Source organism: Psittacula echo, assembly GCF_963264785.1.
Source record: "Psittacula echo genome assembly, chromosome: 5".
In the NCBI taxonomy this organism is placed as follows: Eukaryota; Metazoa; Chordata; class Aves; order Psittaciformes; family Psittacidae; genus Psittacula; species Psittacula echo.
The window spans coordinates 2556718-2571996 of NC_137739.1; the positions used below are offsets into that span (position 1 = coordinate 2556718).

General features: G+C 44.6%; 1 protein-coding gene across 3 annotated transcripts in view; it reads right to left on the reverse strand.

Moving 5' to 3' along the window:
* Nucleotides 1-3580: 3580 nt before the first annotated feature.
* Nucleotides 3581-15279, reverse strand: part of EPN2 (epsin 2) — a 45711-nt gene continuing 34012 nt past the window's right edge. The window contains exons 6-10 of one of the 3 annotated variants that reach the window (XR_013957087.1): nt 12689-12862; nt 10982-11074; nt 9880-10095; nt 7699-8123; nt 3581-7204 (exon numbers count right to left, since the gene is read on the reverse strand). Coding sequence is in view for 2 of the 3 variants with exons in the window: in XM_080619867.1 (XP_080475993.1) it covers nt 7786-8123; nt 9880-10095; nt 10982-11074; nt 12689-12862 (821 nt within the window). In the remaining variant the exon portion in view is untranslated. Of the gene's footprint in view, nt 8124-9879; nt 10096-10981; nt 11075-12688; nt 12863-15279 lie in introns of all 3 variants that reach the window. The other 2 variants (XM_080619867.1, XM_080619868.1) reach the window with 2 other exon arrangements.

Consider the following 15279-nt stretch of genomic DNA (forward strand, 5'->3'; position numbering starts at 1 on the left):
GGCAGTGGTGTGGGCTCTCAGCTGGGCTGCAGCTCCTGTTGAAGTCTTTTCCCAGGCAGTGACATTGCCGATTAACCCCCTAATGCAAATGGGAGGGGAAAAGCCTTGATTCAGTACCTGTGTCCTGACACAGGATGAGGCTTCAAGGCCATCAGAGTGAGACGAAGCTGGGGACTTGGAAGGAGCCCTTCTCTGCTCTGGAGGGGCTTTGGTGAAAGCTGCCTGCTCCCTTCATGGGAGAGTTCTGCTGCCACCATAGGAACCACTCCAGGAGACAGCCAAGGGCATGGATCAAACAGCAGCTTAGGAACCAAACCTTCCAGAAGGAAAATCAGCTGGATATATAGAATCAGAGAATCACAGAATGGTTTGGGTTGGAAAGGACCTTAAGATCATCCAGTTCCAACCCCCTGCCATGGGCAGGGACACCTCACACCAGACCATGTCACCCTGGCCTGTATCTTTAGGAACTGGCATTAGCAGCCCCTTCCACCAAAATGAGGAACAGCAGCATCAGCTCCTGCCCTCTCGTGGCAGTTTTCAACCTTGAGGAAGATACAGGAGGTCGCTGCCAAGGTTGTGTGGAGGATGCCCAAGTTCTTCCTGCTCCTCCATGGGGATTGCCGAGTGCAATGGTGCTGCCCCTTGTTCTGAGAGCATGGGACAAACACCTCCCAGTGCCACAAGCATCGAGGGAGCATGACTCAGCCAGGACCCTGTGCACCAGTGAGTGTCCTGTTAGAAACCACCCTTTGGCCACCAAAGCCAGACCTGAGCCCGCAGGAGGGAGGCTGCGGAGCAGTGAGGGTGCAACACAAGCTGCTTTCACAGCAGGGTGCAGTGATTCAGCCTCCATCCTTGCGAGGGAAGCATCAGCAGGAGCAGGGAACTGCTGCAGGTTTCTATTTTTATGCCTCTATTCAGGCCAAGATATTGAAGCACCCAGATTCACCTCGCAGAACATCACTGCATTCAGTGCCAGACTTGCTAATGAAGACATTGAAAAAGCAAAACCCACCCCATCCCCATCACCCAACACAACCCCAGGCAGCCCACAGTCTCCTAAGCCTTCTGTGCTGTTACAGCAAGCAGAAACAGCTCCCTTCAGCTTGGTTACAGCCCTGAATTTCATTCCCTAACCAAAAAGCCCTTCAAGGAGAACACGAACCCCACTGCCTGACTTGTACAGCTTCTATGTTCACCCCTGTGGGGCAGAAGGAAGGTACCTGCTGATTTTCCATCTTAGAAGTTACTAGAGTACAGTGCTATGGGGAATCCCATGTGGGTTAGTGATGGCCTGGCTGGTGGGACAAATCCATGCTGAGTCAGCATTCCATGGAGCCACTCAGCCCTCACCCAGACAAAGGTCTCCTCCAGGCCCTAACTCAGCTGTGTGGCTCCCAAAGGCCAGGAGAGGAAGTGCTCCCACAAAGGAGTTATGAGGTAGTTGTATCAGGGGCTACTAAACACAGTGTCTTTGCTCCAGGAAGGTTTCTGCTGCCAGCAACAGGACCCTGGGGCTGCATCGAGCTCCAGTGATGCTGCACCCGCTCACAAGGATCACCCAGAGTGCACTGAAGCAACTGAACTGCAATACTGGCAGCAAGGATGTCCTGGTGCAATTCCATGTCAGGTTCCAGCATAGGGAGCCGAGAAGACAAACACCTTTACTACCATTTCATTCACCTATTTGAAATGTCACTGATTCCCCTTCACTTGAGAATGGGAACTCAATACTCAACAAGTGCTGAGAACAATCAAGTGGTGTCCAGGCTGCTTCTGTCACAGCCACAGATGACCATGGAGTACCAGCTCCCACCATCCCAAGGGCTCCATTCAGGTCTAGCAGCACACGCTGCCCCCCTCCCTGCACACATGGATGTGCACCAGAACCTGCTCTGCTCACAGCAGCTGTAGGTGGCCACAAACATGCTCAAGTGCTTTGAAAGTGCTTTACTTAACACCTGAGGGCCCCATGATTTGAGCCAGGTTCGGTTTAGCTCCCACTCCCCACAGCGAAGCCAGAGGGTGCTCCATCTCCAACCAAGGTATCCCCACGCTCCCTCATTCCTAATACTTCAATCTCTGGATGCCAATAGGATGCCAGTCCTCATTGTTCTAAGTTCCCCATCAGAGTGCTGGTGATTAACCACCCTCATGGGTAATGGGCAGGAGTGAAGTTCCAAAGGGAACTTCCATTCACGGATACTCCAATCTCCAATGATAACAGGGTATGATGGATTGACAGCAAAGCATGAAGAGACAGGATTGCTACCACTGTATACACCACCAGCTCCTTGCTATTCCTGATTCTGAGCTCCCAAACCTCTGTCTTTACAAATCCCTCTGTCCCAGCTCACAGGACAGGGGGCAGGTTACCTGGAAGTGGATGGGAAAAAGTGGAAGCTTTCAACACGAGGCTGCATAAATCACACTGGTTCTCTGCAATGTAGCTTGCAGGTGGTTGTAGAAGTCCTGCCAAAGCCATAGTAGCAGCTGGCCCCAACCATTGTCCCTCAGATCAAACAAGCAGAGGAGCAGAGCTGCACCACTCAGCCCAGCGCAAACAATAGATAACAGCAACGAATGTGTTCAGCAAACCCACTTGGGCACCACCAGTGCAGGGGAGGACAAGCCTCTAGATCACACTTTATCCTGAGCACCCTTTTCCCCTGCAAAGGCAGGGAAATCCCACCTCACTTCACGGGAGAGGAAGAGGAAACCCAGGACAGGGGGAGAGGAGCTCACCCAAGGCCAGAGGAAGGCTCAGGCACAGCCAGATCTACCTCCCAACAGGCTTTATCAGCTCCTACTCCCTCCAGCAACCCCTTGGCTTGCAGCAGCCACCTCCTCTAAAGGAGTATTAAGAATCAGAATCACTTCCACTCTGAATCCTTCATGCAGTGAGCAGCTTTACTTTAACATGAGGCCAGGATCACCCAGAGCAGCAATACACACACATGCACAGAAGATGCCTCCTTCTGGAAAAGGAGAGGTACAAAAAGCAGCAGGTACCTGGGCTGCCAGCCCTGCAAAGGAAGTTTTGCTGTTTTCTTTACCAGCCCAAATGCAGAAGCAAAATGAATCAAATTGAAACCAAAATGGATGGGGTTTCCCTCTGTGGCTGCTTTTCCGACAGCAGGTCCCTGCCACCACTGTGGTTTTGGCACTAAGTGAAGGGTTTGACTAGTGATCAGTCCAATTGGCAGCAAACCATAACTACAGGAAGCCCAGAGGGGCTCTGCAGGGGTAGCTCTTGAAGCAGCCTTCTAATGAAGTGCCCCCCAGTTTAAACCATCCACAATGAGAAGCTGGAATCACTTCCCACCTGGAGACAGGCTCCCTGCTACCCCATCCGCAAGGCCACTGGATCAATGGGAAGGGCAAGACTGAACTGCTGCAAATGGGATGCAAAGACTCCCAAAGCCAGCTCTGTCCCAGCTCCCCAACCCTTATTCCATGAGCCCTAGAAGCCACTCCTTCCCCAGCCTCCTGCCTTGACATACGTACGGAAGCCTCCACCGAGCCCATACTCGATCATCCCTCCGGAAGCGCTGTTTAAAGAAGCAATTCAGTCACCTGCAACACAACAAGTCTTCATTTTTATTGAGTTAGTAAGGTCTCAACTGATTCTGATTTAAGTGATCTATTAAGAAACCCTCTTTTCTCACAGCAAGAGCAGGCCTGCCCCAGGAAAGCGCTGAACGCATCCAAGAAATCACATTGACAATGTACAAGAAGCATCACTCCCCACAACGGTTCCGTTTCTCCAAGCACCCCAGGCCTTTTAGCACAAACCTTAAATCACCTCAAGCAATCCATGAGCTTTCTGGAGAACTCAAGCATGGCAGTGACAGTTTCTCCAATGGGATCATAAAACACTTAGGCAAAGTCTGGAAAAAGCAACACAGCTGGAATAGAAGCAATACAGGTTTAATTCTGACCAGTCACCTACAAACCCCTCGTCTTTCCACTGTTCTGATGGCATTAAATATTACATTTGTGACATTGCTGGGGGGGGGGGAGGGGAAGAAAGAAAACAAACCATGACACAAAGATACAGACATTATGATACAATAGTACAAATGATAAATTATTTATACAGTAAATAATGTCAATAGTCAGCACAAATTCATAGAAAGCAGCCGGCTCCCGGGCTTATGAAACCATTTTGGTGACGATTTCAGTTGTAACAGGGAAAGGAAGCGAAGTCTTGTGAGATTCTGCTGTGAAAAAGAAACCCATCTATTTCTCCACGAGTCTGTGCAATATTAATACATACAGTACATGTTAGAATCTGTAACAGCAAAAAGGGAAGATGGAGAACAAGAGCTGTGTTAGCTACAGGGCTTCAGAAAGACTGTAAACACCACAACCCACCGCCATGGTTTTCCTTCCCTGTCCCCTCCATGGAGTTTAGTTTCTCTAGGGTATAAAACTGAATAAATAACTGAGCTTATGGGGGGGTGGGGTGTGTGTTAACGTTATGCCAAGGGGTTGGTTTTTTTTTTTTCTTTTCTTTCCTTTTTTATAAAATATTTCCCACTTCTCTCTTTGGTCAATTTGACCAGTAACGCTATTTTGGGCTACTAACATTTGATAAAGCAAAAGCACTTTTAGTATATTTTGCAAGTGAGAAAAAGAAGGGGGGAAAAAGGGAAATGCGTTTGGAGAAACACACCAGAGCAGATGGGATGGGATACGCACACGTCCTCCATGCAAGAAGAAGTGGGAGGGTGAGGAGGGAGGAAGAATTCTTCCAGAGAGCAGTTAAGATTTACCATTCTGGACACAATTGAAGCATCACCTGGCCAGGACATCCCCTGCAGCACCCCACTGCTGCCCATGGGCACAGCTCCAGCCCAGGAACCAAAGCAGCTACAGATCTACCAAGCCTCTGCAACTCAGCTCCTGTCTCAACCCTCACACCAGGCTGGGTGTCTTGCCACAGTCAAGCCTTCACCTCAAGCTCTACAGCACCGCAGGCCAGGCTAATGAATCTTCAGAGCACCACGTCATGGTTTATTGTGTGGTATATGTCTATCTATCTATATATATATGATGTAAAACTAATCCAGCTCTTACTGTAACTCAACCCTTTGCCATTCCCCAGTTCCTTAAGCTAGGGCTCTATCAGACAAACAGCATGTTTTCATCCATCCCTGACATTAGAGCACAACTCTGAACTGCAGATGACTTCATCCCTATAAATACTTTCTACCAACCCCATCCTGCCTCCAAAACCAGCATTCAACAAGAGGATGGGGTTAGAACTTTAGGGCTGAAGAGACAAAGCCCCATCTAAACGCATTCAGGTGACAGACTAAGTGACATCAAGTGACCTCAATTCCACTGTCAATGAAATGAAACTGGGAAAATGAGGACGGAGAAATCTTGTCACAGATCAACTGGAAAATGCTTTTCCTTCCCATCCACCAGAATCACACCCTTCCTGGTCTACACTTCTCAATAACTTCACCACCACAAAAAAGTAAAGTATTTTTCCTTATTCTGAAAGGCAACATGAATGGGTTTTTGTTTTAAAGACATACTGGGTGTGGACAGCAATTCTCTTTCCTCCTATGTAAAACCAAGAGCAGATGAATATTCTGAATCCTACTTGCAAATTCCAAAGTACTCAAGAGGATAGAACAATCTGCATAGAAACATCCACACATTTAGCATTCCGTACACTAACAGAGCTACAGTGACCTACACAGCTAAAATCTGTGATTGTACCCTAGATTTGATAGTCTTTCAGCCTCCCCTACCCACCAAAAGGTTTAACTCCGTCCCTTCCATGTTGACCAGTGCCTCTTCCCTGCGCTGGACACGCACCCTGGACTGGCACAGCCCCACACAGCATCATTACACCACAACACACCACCCTGGCAATTTCTTTCAGCTTCTTTGTTTGGTTTTGGAGGGTTTTTCGCTTGTTCCCCTCCTTCTAGTTAGGGAAAGGCCACCAAGATGCATCAGTTCATTCACAGAGATGTCCTCACTGCAGCAGCAAGCACCAGGACATCTCTTTCTGCTCGCTCTGTGGATACAGGTGCGGCTCTGACAGCAGAGCTCAAGCGTTGCCATCTCTGGGAACACCAGGTTTCCACCAGGAACACTGGCTGAAACCTGAGTGTGGTTTAGTGCCAAGGAGTCCAGACATGCAAGTTAAAAGGTATAGTTCAGCCTTTACAATTAACAGCCGTCAATGGAACCGGTTATTAATATGGAGCGCACCTTCCATGAGGAAATATTAGTCAATAAAATTAAGGAGCCGTGTTTGTACATTAGGAGTTTTTAACATCTCAAGAAGTATTACAAGAAGAAAAAGAGCCTCTCTCTTGTGATCTTCATAAAGGCCCAATGTCCGGTTTGGAGATGGGAAAACAGGAACAAATCAAGGGAAAAAGGCGACTTTAGTGTTTTTTCCTTTTTAATGTAGTCGGAAATCATGTTACGCTCAAATTCAATTTATCTAAAAATAATTAGTCCCGAGAATTTGCTTCGATTCGCATTATGAATACTTCACTTAAAGTAAATATTTTAGTGTTAATCTTCCCTTTTAAACTCTCTTTACAGAAACAAAGAGCTAAAACCATAAATAAGAGGGCATTAACCATTAAAATGACATTTGCCAATACCTTAATTTTTCCGCCAGACTTGATAAATCTATCAAAACCAGACAGTTAAATAAGAACCACATTATAAAAATTAGCAAAAAAAGGACTATTAGGTAACTCTGCAAACTCAAAATATGAAACTGTACTAAACAAAATATGTGCAAAAGTATACAAGAGTAACTGCATATAGCAAGGTTAAGCCTGAATTAGTTTTAAAGCTTGCCCCAGTGAAATTGGATTCCAAGTTGTCCCACTGTATTTCTTTTAGGTTGTTGGTTTTTTTTACCTCTTTCAACTCACATTGTAAGTCAAATAAAGAACAAAATACATATGATAAACTTCCAAACGAAGCTGGTACTGGACAAGCACAGAGCAGGACACTCACTCAGCACGAGTGCAGCATGCCACTCACAGAGAGTTCCTCACGAGTCCTTAGAGAGTAGTGTACAAATTCAACACTGCATACGACAGCACACGTTACACTCGACAACTTGAGAAGGTTCTTGGGGGTTTTTTGTCTGGATTTGACTTGTGGTTTTTTGTTTTCCTTTTGTGCCAAGCTTGGTTTCTCAGGCAAGCCTCTGAAACAAAAGCAGTGCCATTTTTGCGTCGCAATGTTTAATGCATAAAAACCAGCCACCTGGGCCCTCCGCAATCGTTCTCTTCTAAGAGTAAGGACTATGGGTGAACCAACAGTCTAGAACTGTGTGTAGTTATGTGCAAAACATTCACTAGCACTCTGAATCTCAGGTCTATCGTATGGGCTTAGGAAGTGACAGATGCAGGTAAAGAGTAATTTCAGGATCCAGCACATCATCTGACATCTACAAAATAGCCAACGGAGTTTTAAAATGGCAGGTTCTCCCTAGAAAGTGTATTGAAATGATTAACAAAGTAACAAAATGGGCAGAATCTAACTTTGGTGAAAAGTCTGAACATTTCACATAATGCTCAACAAGCCAAAGTAAGGTACCATCTGTAGCAAAGACTAGATTTAGATTAACTGGTAAGTAGAGACAACTCTTCAAAGATCATAACTGTAAACTGCAAATCTACTTCCAAGTCTCTTACACACCGTTCAGTCCACACAGGCCACGTTCATTTCGCTGTAAAGACTTCAGCCTGGAAACACTATGAAAAGAAAGTTCCTTTAATTGGGTCTTTATAGGAGAAAAGGGTTAGTTGTATTTGTAGACTGGGATGCTGACGGTGGGATTCCTGTACTGTGAAGAGGTTGGGTCATTGATCCTGCAATGCTCACGTTCAGCCCCTGGCCCATCCTCGTTAGAGATGCCACAGTGCCCATAGCTGGTATCGGTGCCATTCCCACAGGCACTGGGGCCATGGAAGACAGAGGTATTGGCTCCATGCTCATCGGTGGCACAGCACTGAAAGAAGGGCTGGTTCCCATCACGGGACTCGCTCTCATCTGATTTAGAGTAAGTGGCTGAGGCTGATTCACTTGGAAGGGGTTGATTGGAGTTGGTGCTGTAGCAGCGCCTAGTTTTGAGAGAAGGAGGAAGACGGAAAGAGATCACACCCCCATGAACATGAGGTTTGGAGATGGGCTTTTCTGGTAAAGAACACACCTCCTGTACATCCCCACATGCTCCCAGCCTCAAAACTCCAGGCAGAGAAACCTGAGCGGATGCCATTCAGCAACCTGGAGATGCACTGGTGCATGACTACAGCCCATTTCCTTGAATCTATAACTGCACAAAATACCCCTTTGCTGATCAGCAGTTTCCACCTCTGACAATAGTCACTGGAGAGAGAGAGAGGTTCCAAATCTGGTTACCTGGAACATGCCTAACCATGACATTAAATGTGCCTTATAGATGAGAACTGCAGGCTCTCTGTGCTCCATCACTGCAATCTGCCACTGCAGATCTGTGCATTCGCTTCACGATCCCATCCAGTCAGCTCCATTTTGAAGCTGTACATGTTTCTGGCACTGAGTTTTGACAAGAATTCATAAAGTAAACAAGTTGTTTCCGAATTACAGCGGTGCTAGAGAAAGCAAAGAGTAACTTTCCCAGCCTTTGAGGTTCTCTGGACTGCTGCCAACACTACAAATTCCTTTTACCGTACATGTGTAGCGTTATTTGGATGGCCCAGTGACCCCTTATAAACTTTGTGTAGTAACCGGTAATGGCAGATACACAGACTTCCTCTGGCTGAGCACTGCCAAGGCTGTTCAGAATTACTGGGGGGGTTTCCTACTCAAGGAGTTTAATAAACTGCTGGGTTTTTCCACTGGAAAAGTGAAGAAAATAAATACTGAACTAGTGTTTTAAAGTATTTCATCATACGAGTGTTACACAGAAATCTCAGTGCCTGTGAATAGCTTTTAAAAACCACATACGTCGTCCATGTGTTTAGTGTCACTATTTAAACCTGCTACAGGTGAAATAGCCCCATTTCTAACAGGGGGCAACTTACAGGAGAACTACAAAGGCTATTATCTTCAGAAAGTGTTCTGATCAAAGGTTTGAGAGCTTTGAGGGTGCTGAGGCGCTGGCACAGGGTGCTCACAGAAGCTGTGGTTGCCCCATCCCTGGCAGTGCTCAAGGCCAGGTTGGATGGGGCTTGGAGCAACCTTCTCTAGTGGAAGGTGTCCCTGCCCATGGCAGGGGGTTGGAACTGGATGAGCTTTAAGATCCCTTCCAACCCAAACCATTCAATGATACAACTGGCTTATCATGCTAGTTTAAAGACAGCTGAACCAGAAACCCACTAAATTATACTCCAGAGTTTGCTATCTGGAACCTCAGGCTGCAGTCAGAGATGTTAAGTGTGCCAGTTGTAGCACAAACAAAAGAGCAATTCCTACCTACTTCCACAAGAACCCACTACCTATGACTTTCCCAAGGGATTCTCTGCTGGCACATGTTCACATCTTACCTGTTCTGACAATCAATCAGCTTTAGCTCAGCCATTTTTAATAACCCAAAGCCACCTTTTAACACAGATCATTTTGAGAGAGCAAAGGCAAAAGTGGAAGAGAAACTGTTTGAACCAAGCTTAGTCAGCAGATCAGATGCAAGAGAAGAAACTGCTTTCAGGGTCCAGCAGTATACCTTGTAACCATCCTGCCTCACCCTCCTGCTCTCAGCCATGATCTGCTGGCTGAAGCCATCAAGAAAAACAAGCCCAAAATAGTCTATATTAAACCAAAGAGGACTGAGTTATGCAGAGTTTTCCTACAGGAAGGGAAAGTTAAAACATAAAACTGAAGGAATGTGCAGACACAAACCTGGTGCCAAGAATGGATTCAGTGAAGTAACAGGTTGTGGTGGCTTAGACACCAGTGAATCCAGGTTCACCAAAGCAGCATTGGGGCCCAAAAAAGACTCAGGGGTTTTCCGAGCTGCACTTTGCTTGCCTGATGTCATGCTCGAGTGCTGGGAATCAAAGAGATCAGGACTTGTGGTACCGCTATGCTGAGATGGCAAAGTGGAACCTGATTCAGCTGAAACAACACAAAGAGAAAAGCAAAACTTATTAACAGTCAAGCAAAAAAAGCCCTGAAGTCTCACAGCAGAAATGTTTTAATATCTAATGTTTGTGTTAGTCAGATTTAAATGTTTCAGTACATGTTACACCCTTACAGCATGCAAGCAGGTAATGTTCTTTAGGAGAGTATGAAGAAGCTACAGTTAGAGTTGCAGTGCTACTGAAGGTGCTACCTGATTTGCCCTGATGGATATCCTCACAGCTATGCTGCAACAGATGGGACTAAGTCTCCAAGAGATTCAAAAGCCTTGGCTTCTGCCCTTGCACTACACCACTGCTGCACCCTTCCTAGCTAGATTCCACCCAGGTTGTCTCTTGTGTTAAAAAAGCTTAGCCAGCTTGGAATTAGTCACCATCCTCTCAGGCAGAACCATCCTGAAAGTACATTTTGACGTTAAGGTCTGGCAGTTTTTATTTTAGTGACTAATAAGCAAATAACAAATAAATCAAAGCATTCATAGAAGTGTATTTTCTCATCTTCCTACTACTGTTACGCACTGGAATTTACATGTTTGAGAAATTCAGTCAACACTGTTCAGTTTGACTCTCTGAGCCATACTCCAAACGTGTCTGACTTCTGAATTTACAGCATCCAACAGGTTTCTGGGTCAATGCAGCAAAAGGTTACAGAGTGAATTCTGTGGCTTACAATGCAAAAGGCCCATTCCCCATAAGTTCATGCACAGGCCAAAATGTTAACAACAGGCTTTTACTGCTGCATTATCACCAGCTTAAATCTTTTTCTCTGTGAAAGTATATTTTGTTTGAAGATTTAAGAGTAGAGACATTTGTTGCCGAGATTATGACCCAAACTGTCCACATGCTGAGAATTTGATTCATACCTGGCTTTTTGGAAGTTCGAAGTGTGTCAAATTCAGAAAAATCATCTTTAACTGTACCATTCAAATTACTGAAGAGGTCAAAAGATGTACTTCCTGTTCAAAACAAGACAGCCCTGTCATTAACAGATCTGCAGTTGTATCACACATCTGATCCTACTGAAAGCAATTTGTAGCCCATTTGTGTACCAAGAAGCCACTCTGTCAGGTTCCAGGGCAGCAGTTCAGATCAGCTGGAATGCTCCTACTCTTACTCAGGACCAGGGAGAAGGATAATGTGAGAACACTGTCCTTTCCTACAGTATTAGCCAAGTAATTCAGAGCAGTGTGCTTTGAAATCTTAATGTAAGGCACACTCAGCTTGCTGGGGTTTTACTGAGTGTCTGCACTAGGACGTACAGGCAGGTAAATATCACTGCAGAAAAGAAGAGCAATGAATTTACAGCCTAAACTATAAAGTGTGTTAATCAGCCCTCAAGTAGAACACACTTCTGAATATAGCTCCAAAGACAAATGTAGCATTGCTACAACTTAAGTGATGATTTGACATATGCTGCTGAAGTTAAAGGGAGGAGGAATGCAATAGCAAAGGTTATCTGTGCCATGTAGAGATGGAAAAGCCCTGTTAGCTAAAGCACCAGAACTTGCCCATAGTTCGCAACCAGTGAAAATATTACATTTTCCAAATGTGGACACATCCTTACCTCAGAATGGAGGGAGAAAACCCACACCTAAATCATCAGCACTCACACTCCTGAAAAGCTTTACAATTTGCTTTGGCTTTTAAATTATTATTATTAGAAATGTTTTTCTGATTTACTTTTAACCTTCAACACATTTCAAGCACACAAAGGTACGAATTTAGCACCATAAAAGAACACAGAGAGAAAACCCCAAGAGCACAAGTGAAGATTGTAATAACCATACTTCTTATGAAGAACAAAGCCCCATCACAGTTAAAGAATCATTCTCATACTGATCCAGCTATTGCCCTTTGCCCAGTGAAAAGCTGATTAGACAACTTCTGCAGTCCTCAGATTTCTTTTGTCTATTATGCACTGAGATGAATGACCAGCAGAAAACGCATTCAGGATGTATTTAGCCACAGTGCCAACATGAAAATACCAGGTATTAGGACTCATCAAGGTTGCATTAGTTACGGAGCATGAGCAGACAATTACATCAGACCTTCTGCATCTTGCTACACAAGGGCACAGGGATAGCTTTCACACCCTCAGTCTGAAGTAACAAACCTTCATTTGCACCTCTAAAAGTCTCCCCAGAACGTGGAGATGCTCAACCTGTCAATCTACATCTGCAGAGCCATCCATCTCAGAGCCATTTATCATAATGAAAGGTAAAATTGCAGTATCATTCATTTCCAGAAATTAAGTCCTTGTCTCATTAAAGATAAAATCCATTTCAAAACCCAACAGCAGCAGCAAAGTGCTCAGCACGCGTCCACAGATACCAAGAAAAGAATGTAAAAGGGACAGAGCACGAAGCAGCAACACAAATTCAGAGCTCTAAGTCAGAATTATTACATTTGAAGTTCTTTATGCTGCCAGCTATTACAATCGCCATTTATTTTAAAGAGCAGTTCCGCAAACTGTTCGGCACATCACTTCTTTTAACCATCCAATGCAAGAAAATAACTTGGATTTCACCTCCATTGCTCAAATATGGATATGGGATGAGATTGTTTCTCACCAGAAGTAGAGAGAGGTTTGTTTGCAGGTGCTGGTCCCCAAGGATCCACTGAAGATTTTGCTGCAGTAGAAGATGGCTGAGCAGGAGCCCAAGGGTCAACATTTTTGGACAGAGTCTGAGCTGTGGATGCCGCTGGTGCTGCCCAAGGGTCAACAGAAGCAGCTGGTTTGGCACCTGCAGAAGAAGCAGCAGGAACACAAGTCAGTCCTATTTCACTTTGGAAAGCTTCCCTTGGAGATTAATCTCTTTTATAAGCCATTCCTGCCAATTAATACTAGACATCAATAAGTGTCTAGTATTAGTAAGTTCAGCATCAGGAATACTGATAAGTCTCAGCATCTGTCACACATACTGAACAACAAGCACAAGTAATCTCTGTGCAAGGCAGATGAATAAAACAAATCTGCTATTTGAAACAGAACACATAATAAAACATAATAAACAATCTGCACTTCCAACAAGAAAATAAACTTGCTTTTGTTACGCTGTCACCACGATAGAAATATCTGACTGAAGGTGAAGGAAATTAAAGAGTATATTTATGACCTCATGGGAAAGAAGGTTTCTAAAAGGCCTGTATGTAAAAGGTATGAAATATATAAGACTTGGACAAAGAAATCTGTAAGATTCAAAGGGAATGGTTTTCAAGCTCTTTTAACCACACTGTTATTTCCCAAAATATAACAAGGCTTCCCTGAACTAGTTGTGCTTTTTTGTTCCCCTCTGTAAGCACACTTCCTGCCACAGATCTAAGCTGGCCACTGATATCCCTGCCTATGTTTCTTTTAAACCTACATGTTGAGGTTTCCCATTTTTACTGTGAGATGCTGACAACTCTTCTCTCCTACAAATTCACATTACCACACTGCTTCAGGTCGTGCTAAAGGTTAGGGCTTCCTAGTGCAAAGTGGCAAATTAAAGCAGTAAAAGGGGAAGGAAAGAGAACAAAACTTGTCTCTCTATACACAATTTCCTGCCAGTTTTATCTTCTTCCTCCCACTATTAATTTATCACATTTCAGCTTAGGTGAGCTCTTCTTCCTTCTACCATTACATGAAACTATTTTGGCTTATCCAGGACTATTCTGGCTTAACCCAGGACTGCTGAAGCAAACCACATTTTAGGTGGGCCAGGTCTATGTTGGAAGGTATCATTCTCGCTTTGTTCCTACATCATCCACAGCTCCTCAGCCATCGGAGTGGAGGAGTGGGAAGCCAGTACTGACAATGCACAACTCTACAGTGATCAATCCCCTTCAAGTCAAATGGTACATGCAAACACATTTCCTCTTCCCAGTGAAACCTCTCCCAGTCGTGGTTTAATTACTAAATGAGAGCTGTACAACCCAAGAGCAGGCCAGAATTACCCCTGCAGTACATAGCTATTATCTTTAACCACCATGAGGTTTTCCAGTTCCAACTGAATATTGGTTTATCTTTTAAAACTACATACGAACACCCCCTTGGCATCACAAGATTCTTGAAAACCAATTCAATGCTACATACAGTGGCACAACTCCAATTTGCCACTTTGGAATGGTTTCATCAATATGCCACTTTGGTCTTTGTTTCATCAACAGGCAGCATTGTCTTGCTACAGCTTTGGATCAGGAAATGCTACAATTCTCCAAGTAAGCCTAACTATTCCCACATCTGTACTTACACTTCCTTTATCTGCCCTTAGTGCTGAGTTATGAGCAACGCCACACCAGAAATGCCAATGACAGCACTTTGCATAAATGGAAGCTTTCAGGAATGTCTTTTCTTTCATAATGAGAGTGCACAGAATTAAGGCACTTGGGAAGACACCTTCCCGTAGCTTCCATTAGCACTGAACTGCCAAAGCACAGGCAGGATTTGAGAAACACAGTTAAATGAGTCACTCTTTTATTAGCAAATCCATAAATCTTACACCTTCAAGACTATTCCTTGGGAGCCAGCACACCAGCAAGCTGCAACAAGGGCTTGTTCTATGGCATTAATAAAGTTGGGAGCCACCGAGAGGAAATGCCACAGGAAGGAAAATCTTGTCAGAGGATGACAGATTGAGCACAGCATTTGAAGGAGGTGGATTTTGGGTTTTAACCACAGAAAAACACACTGAACAGCCTCAGGGCCCTAAACTTGGGCTGTCTCTGATTTCATGCTTGCAATTTATCACCATAATAGAAACAGGCTACATTTAAAACAATGAAGTGCAGTTGTTCCAGCAGCCATGTAGGTGCCTTTAATGCCACCACAAGGAGGGGAAGAAAAAGTAATGCATTTTATTATTAAGTTTCAAATTTCTCATCAGGAATCTGGAGGGTGGTGTGCTGAATGCTAATGCACTCTGAAGCACTTTGTAGCAGAGGTTGTAGAATCACCAGCCTGAAGCAAAAGTGACAGAACTAAGCTGTTAGTCTTCATGAAAAGCTTCCAAAGCCAACATAAAAATAGATCCAATTCCACAGATGTAGTAAGTTAAATACATCCTATGAGGAACCATCAACTTATGTATGCAAAGGAGTAACTCTTTGCTCAGACTTTGGCTAACCCAGAAACCAGCACACTACAAAGGCAGCAAAACATGCACGCAAAAGCAGACACACA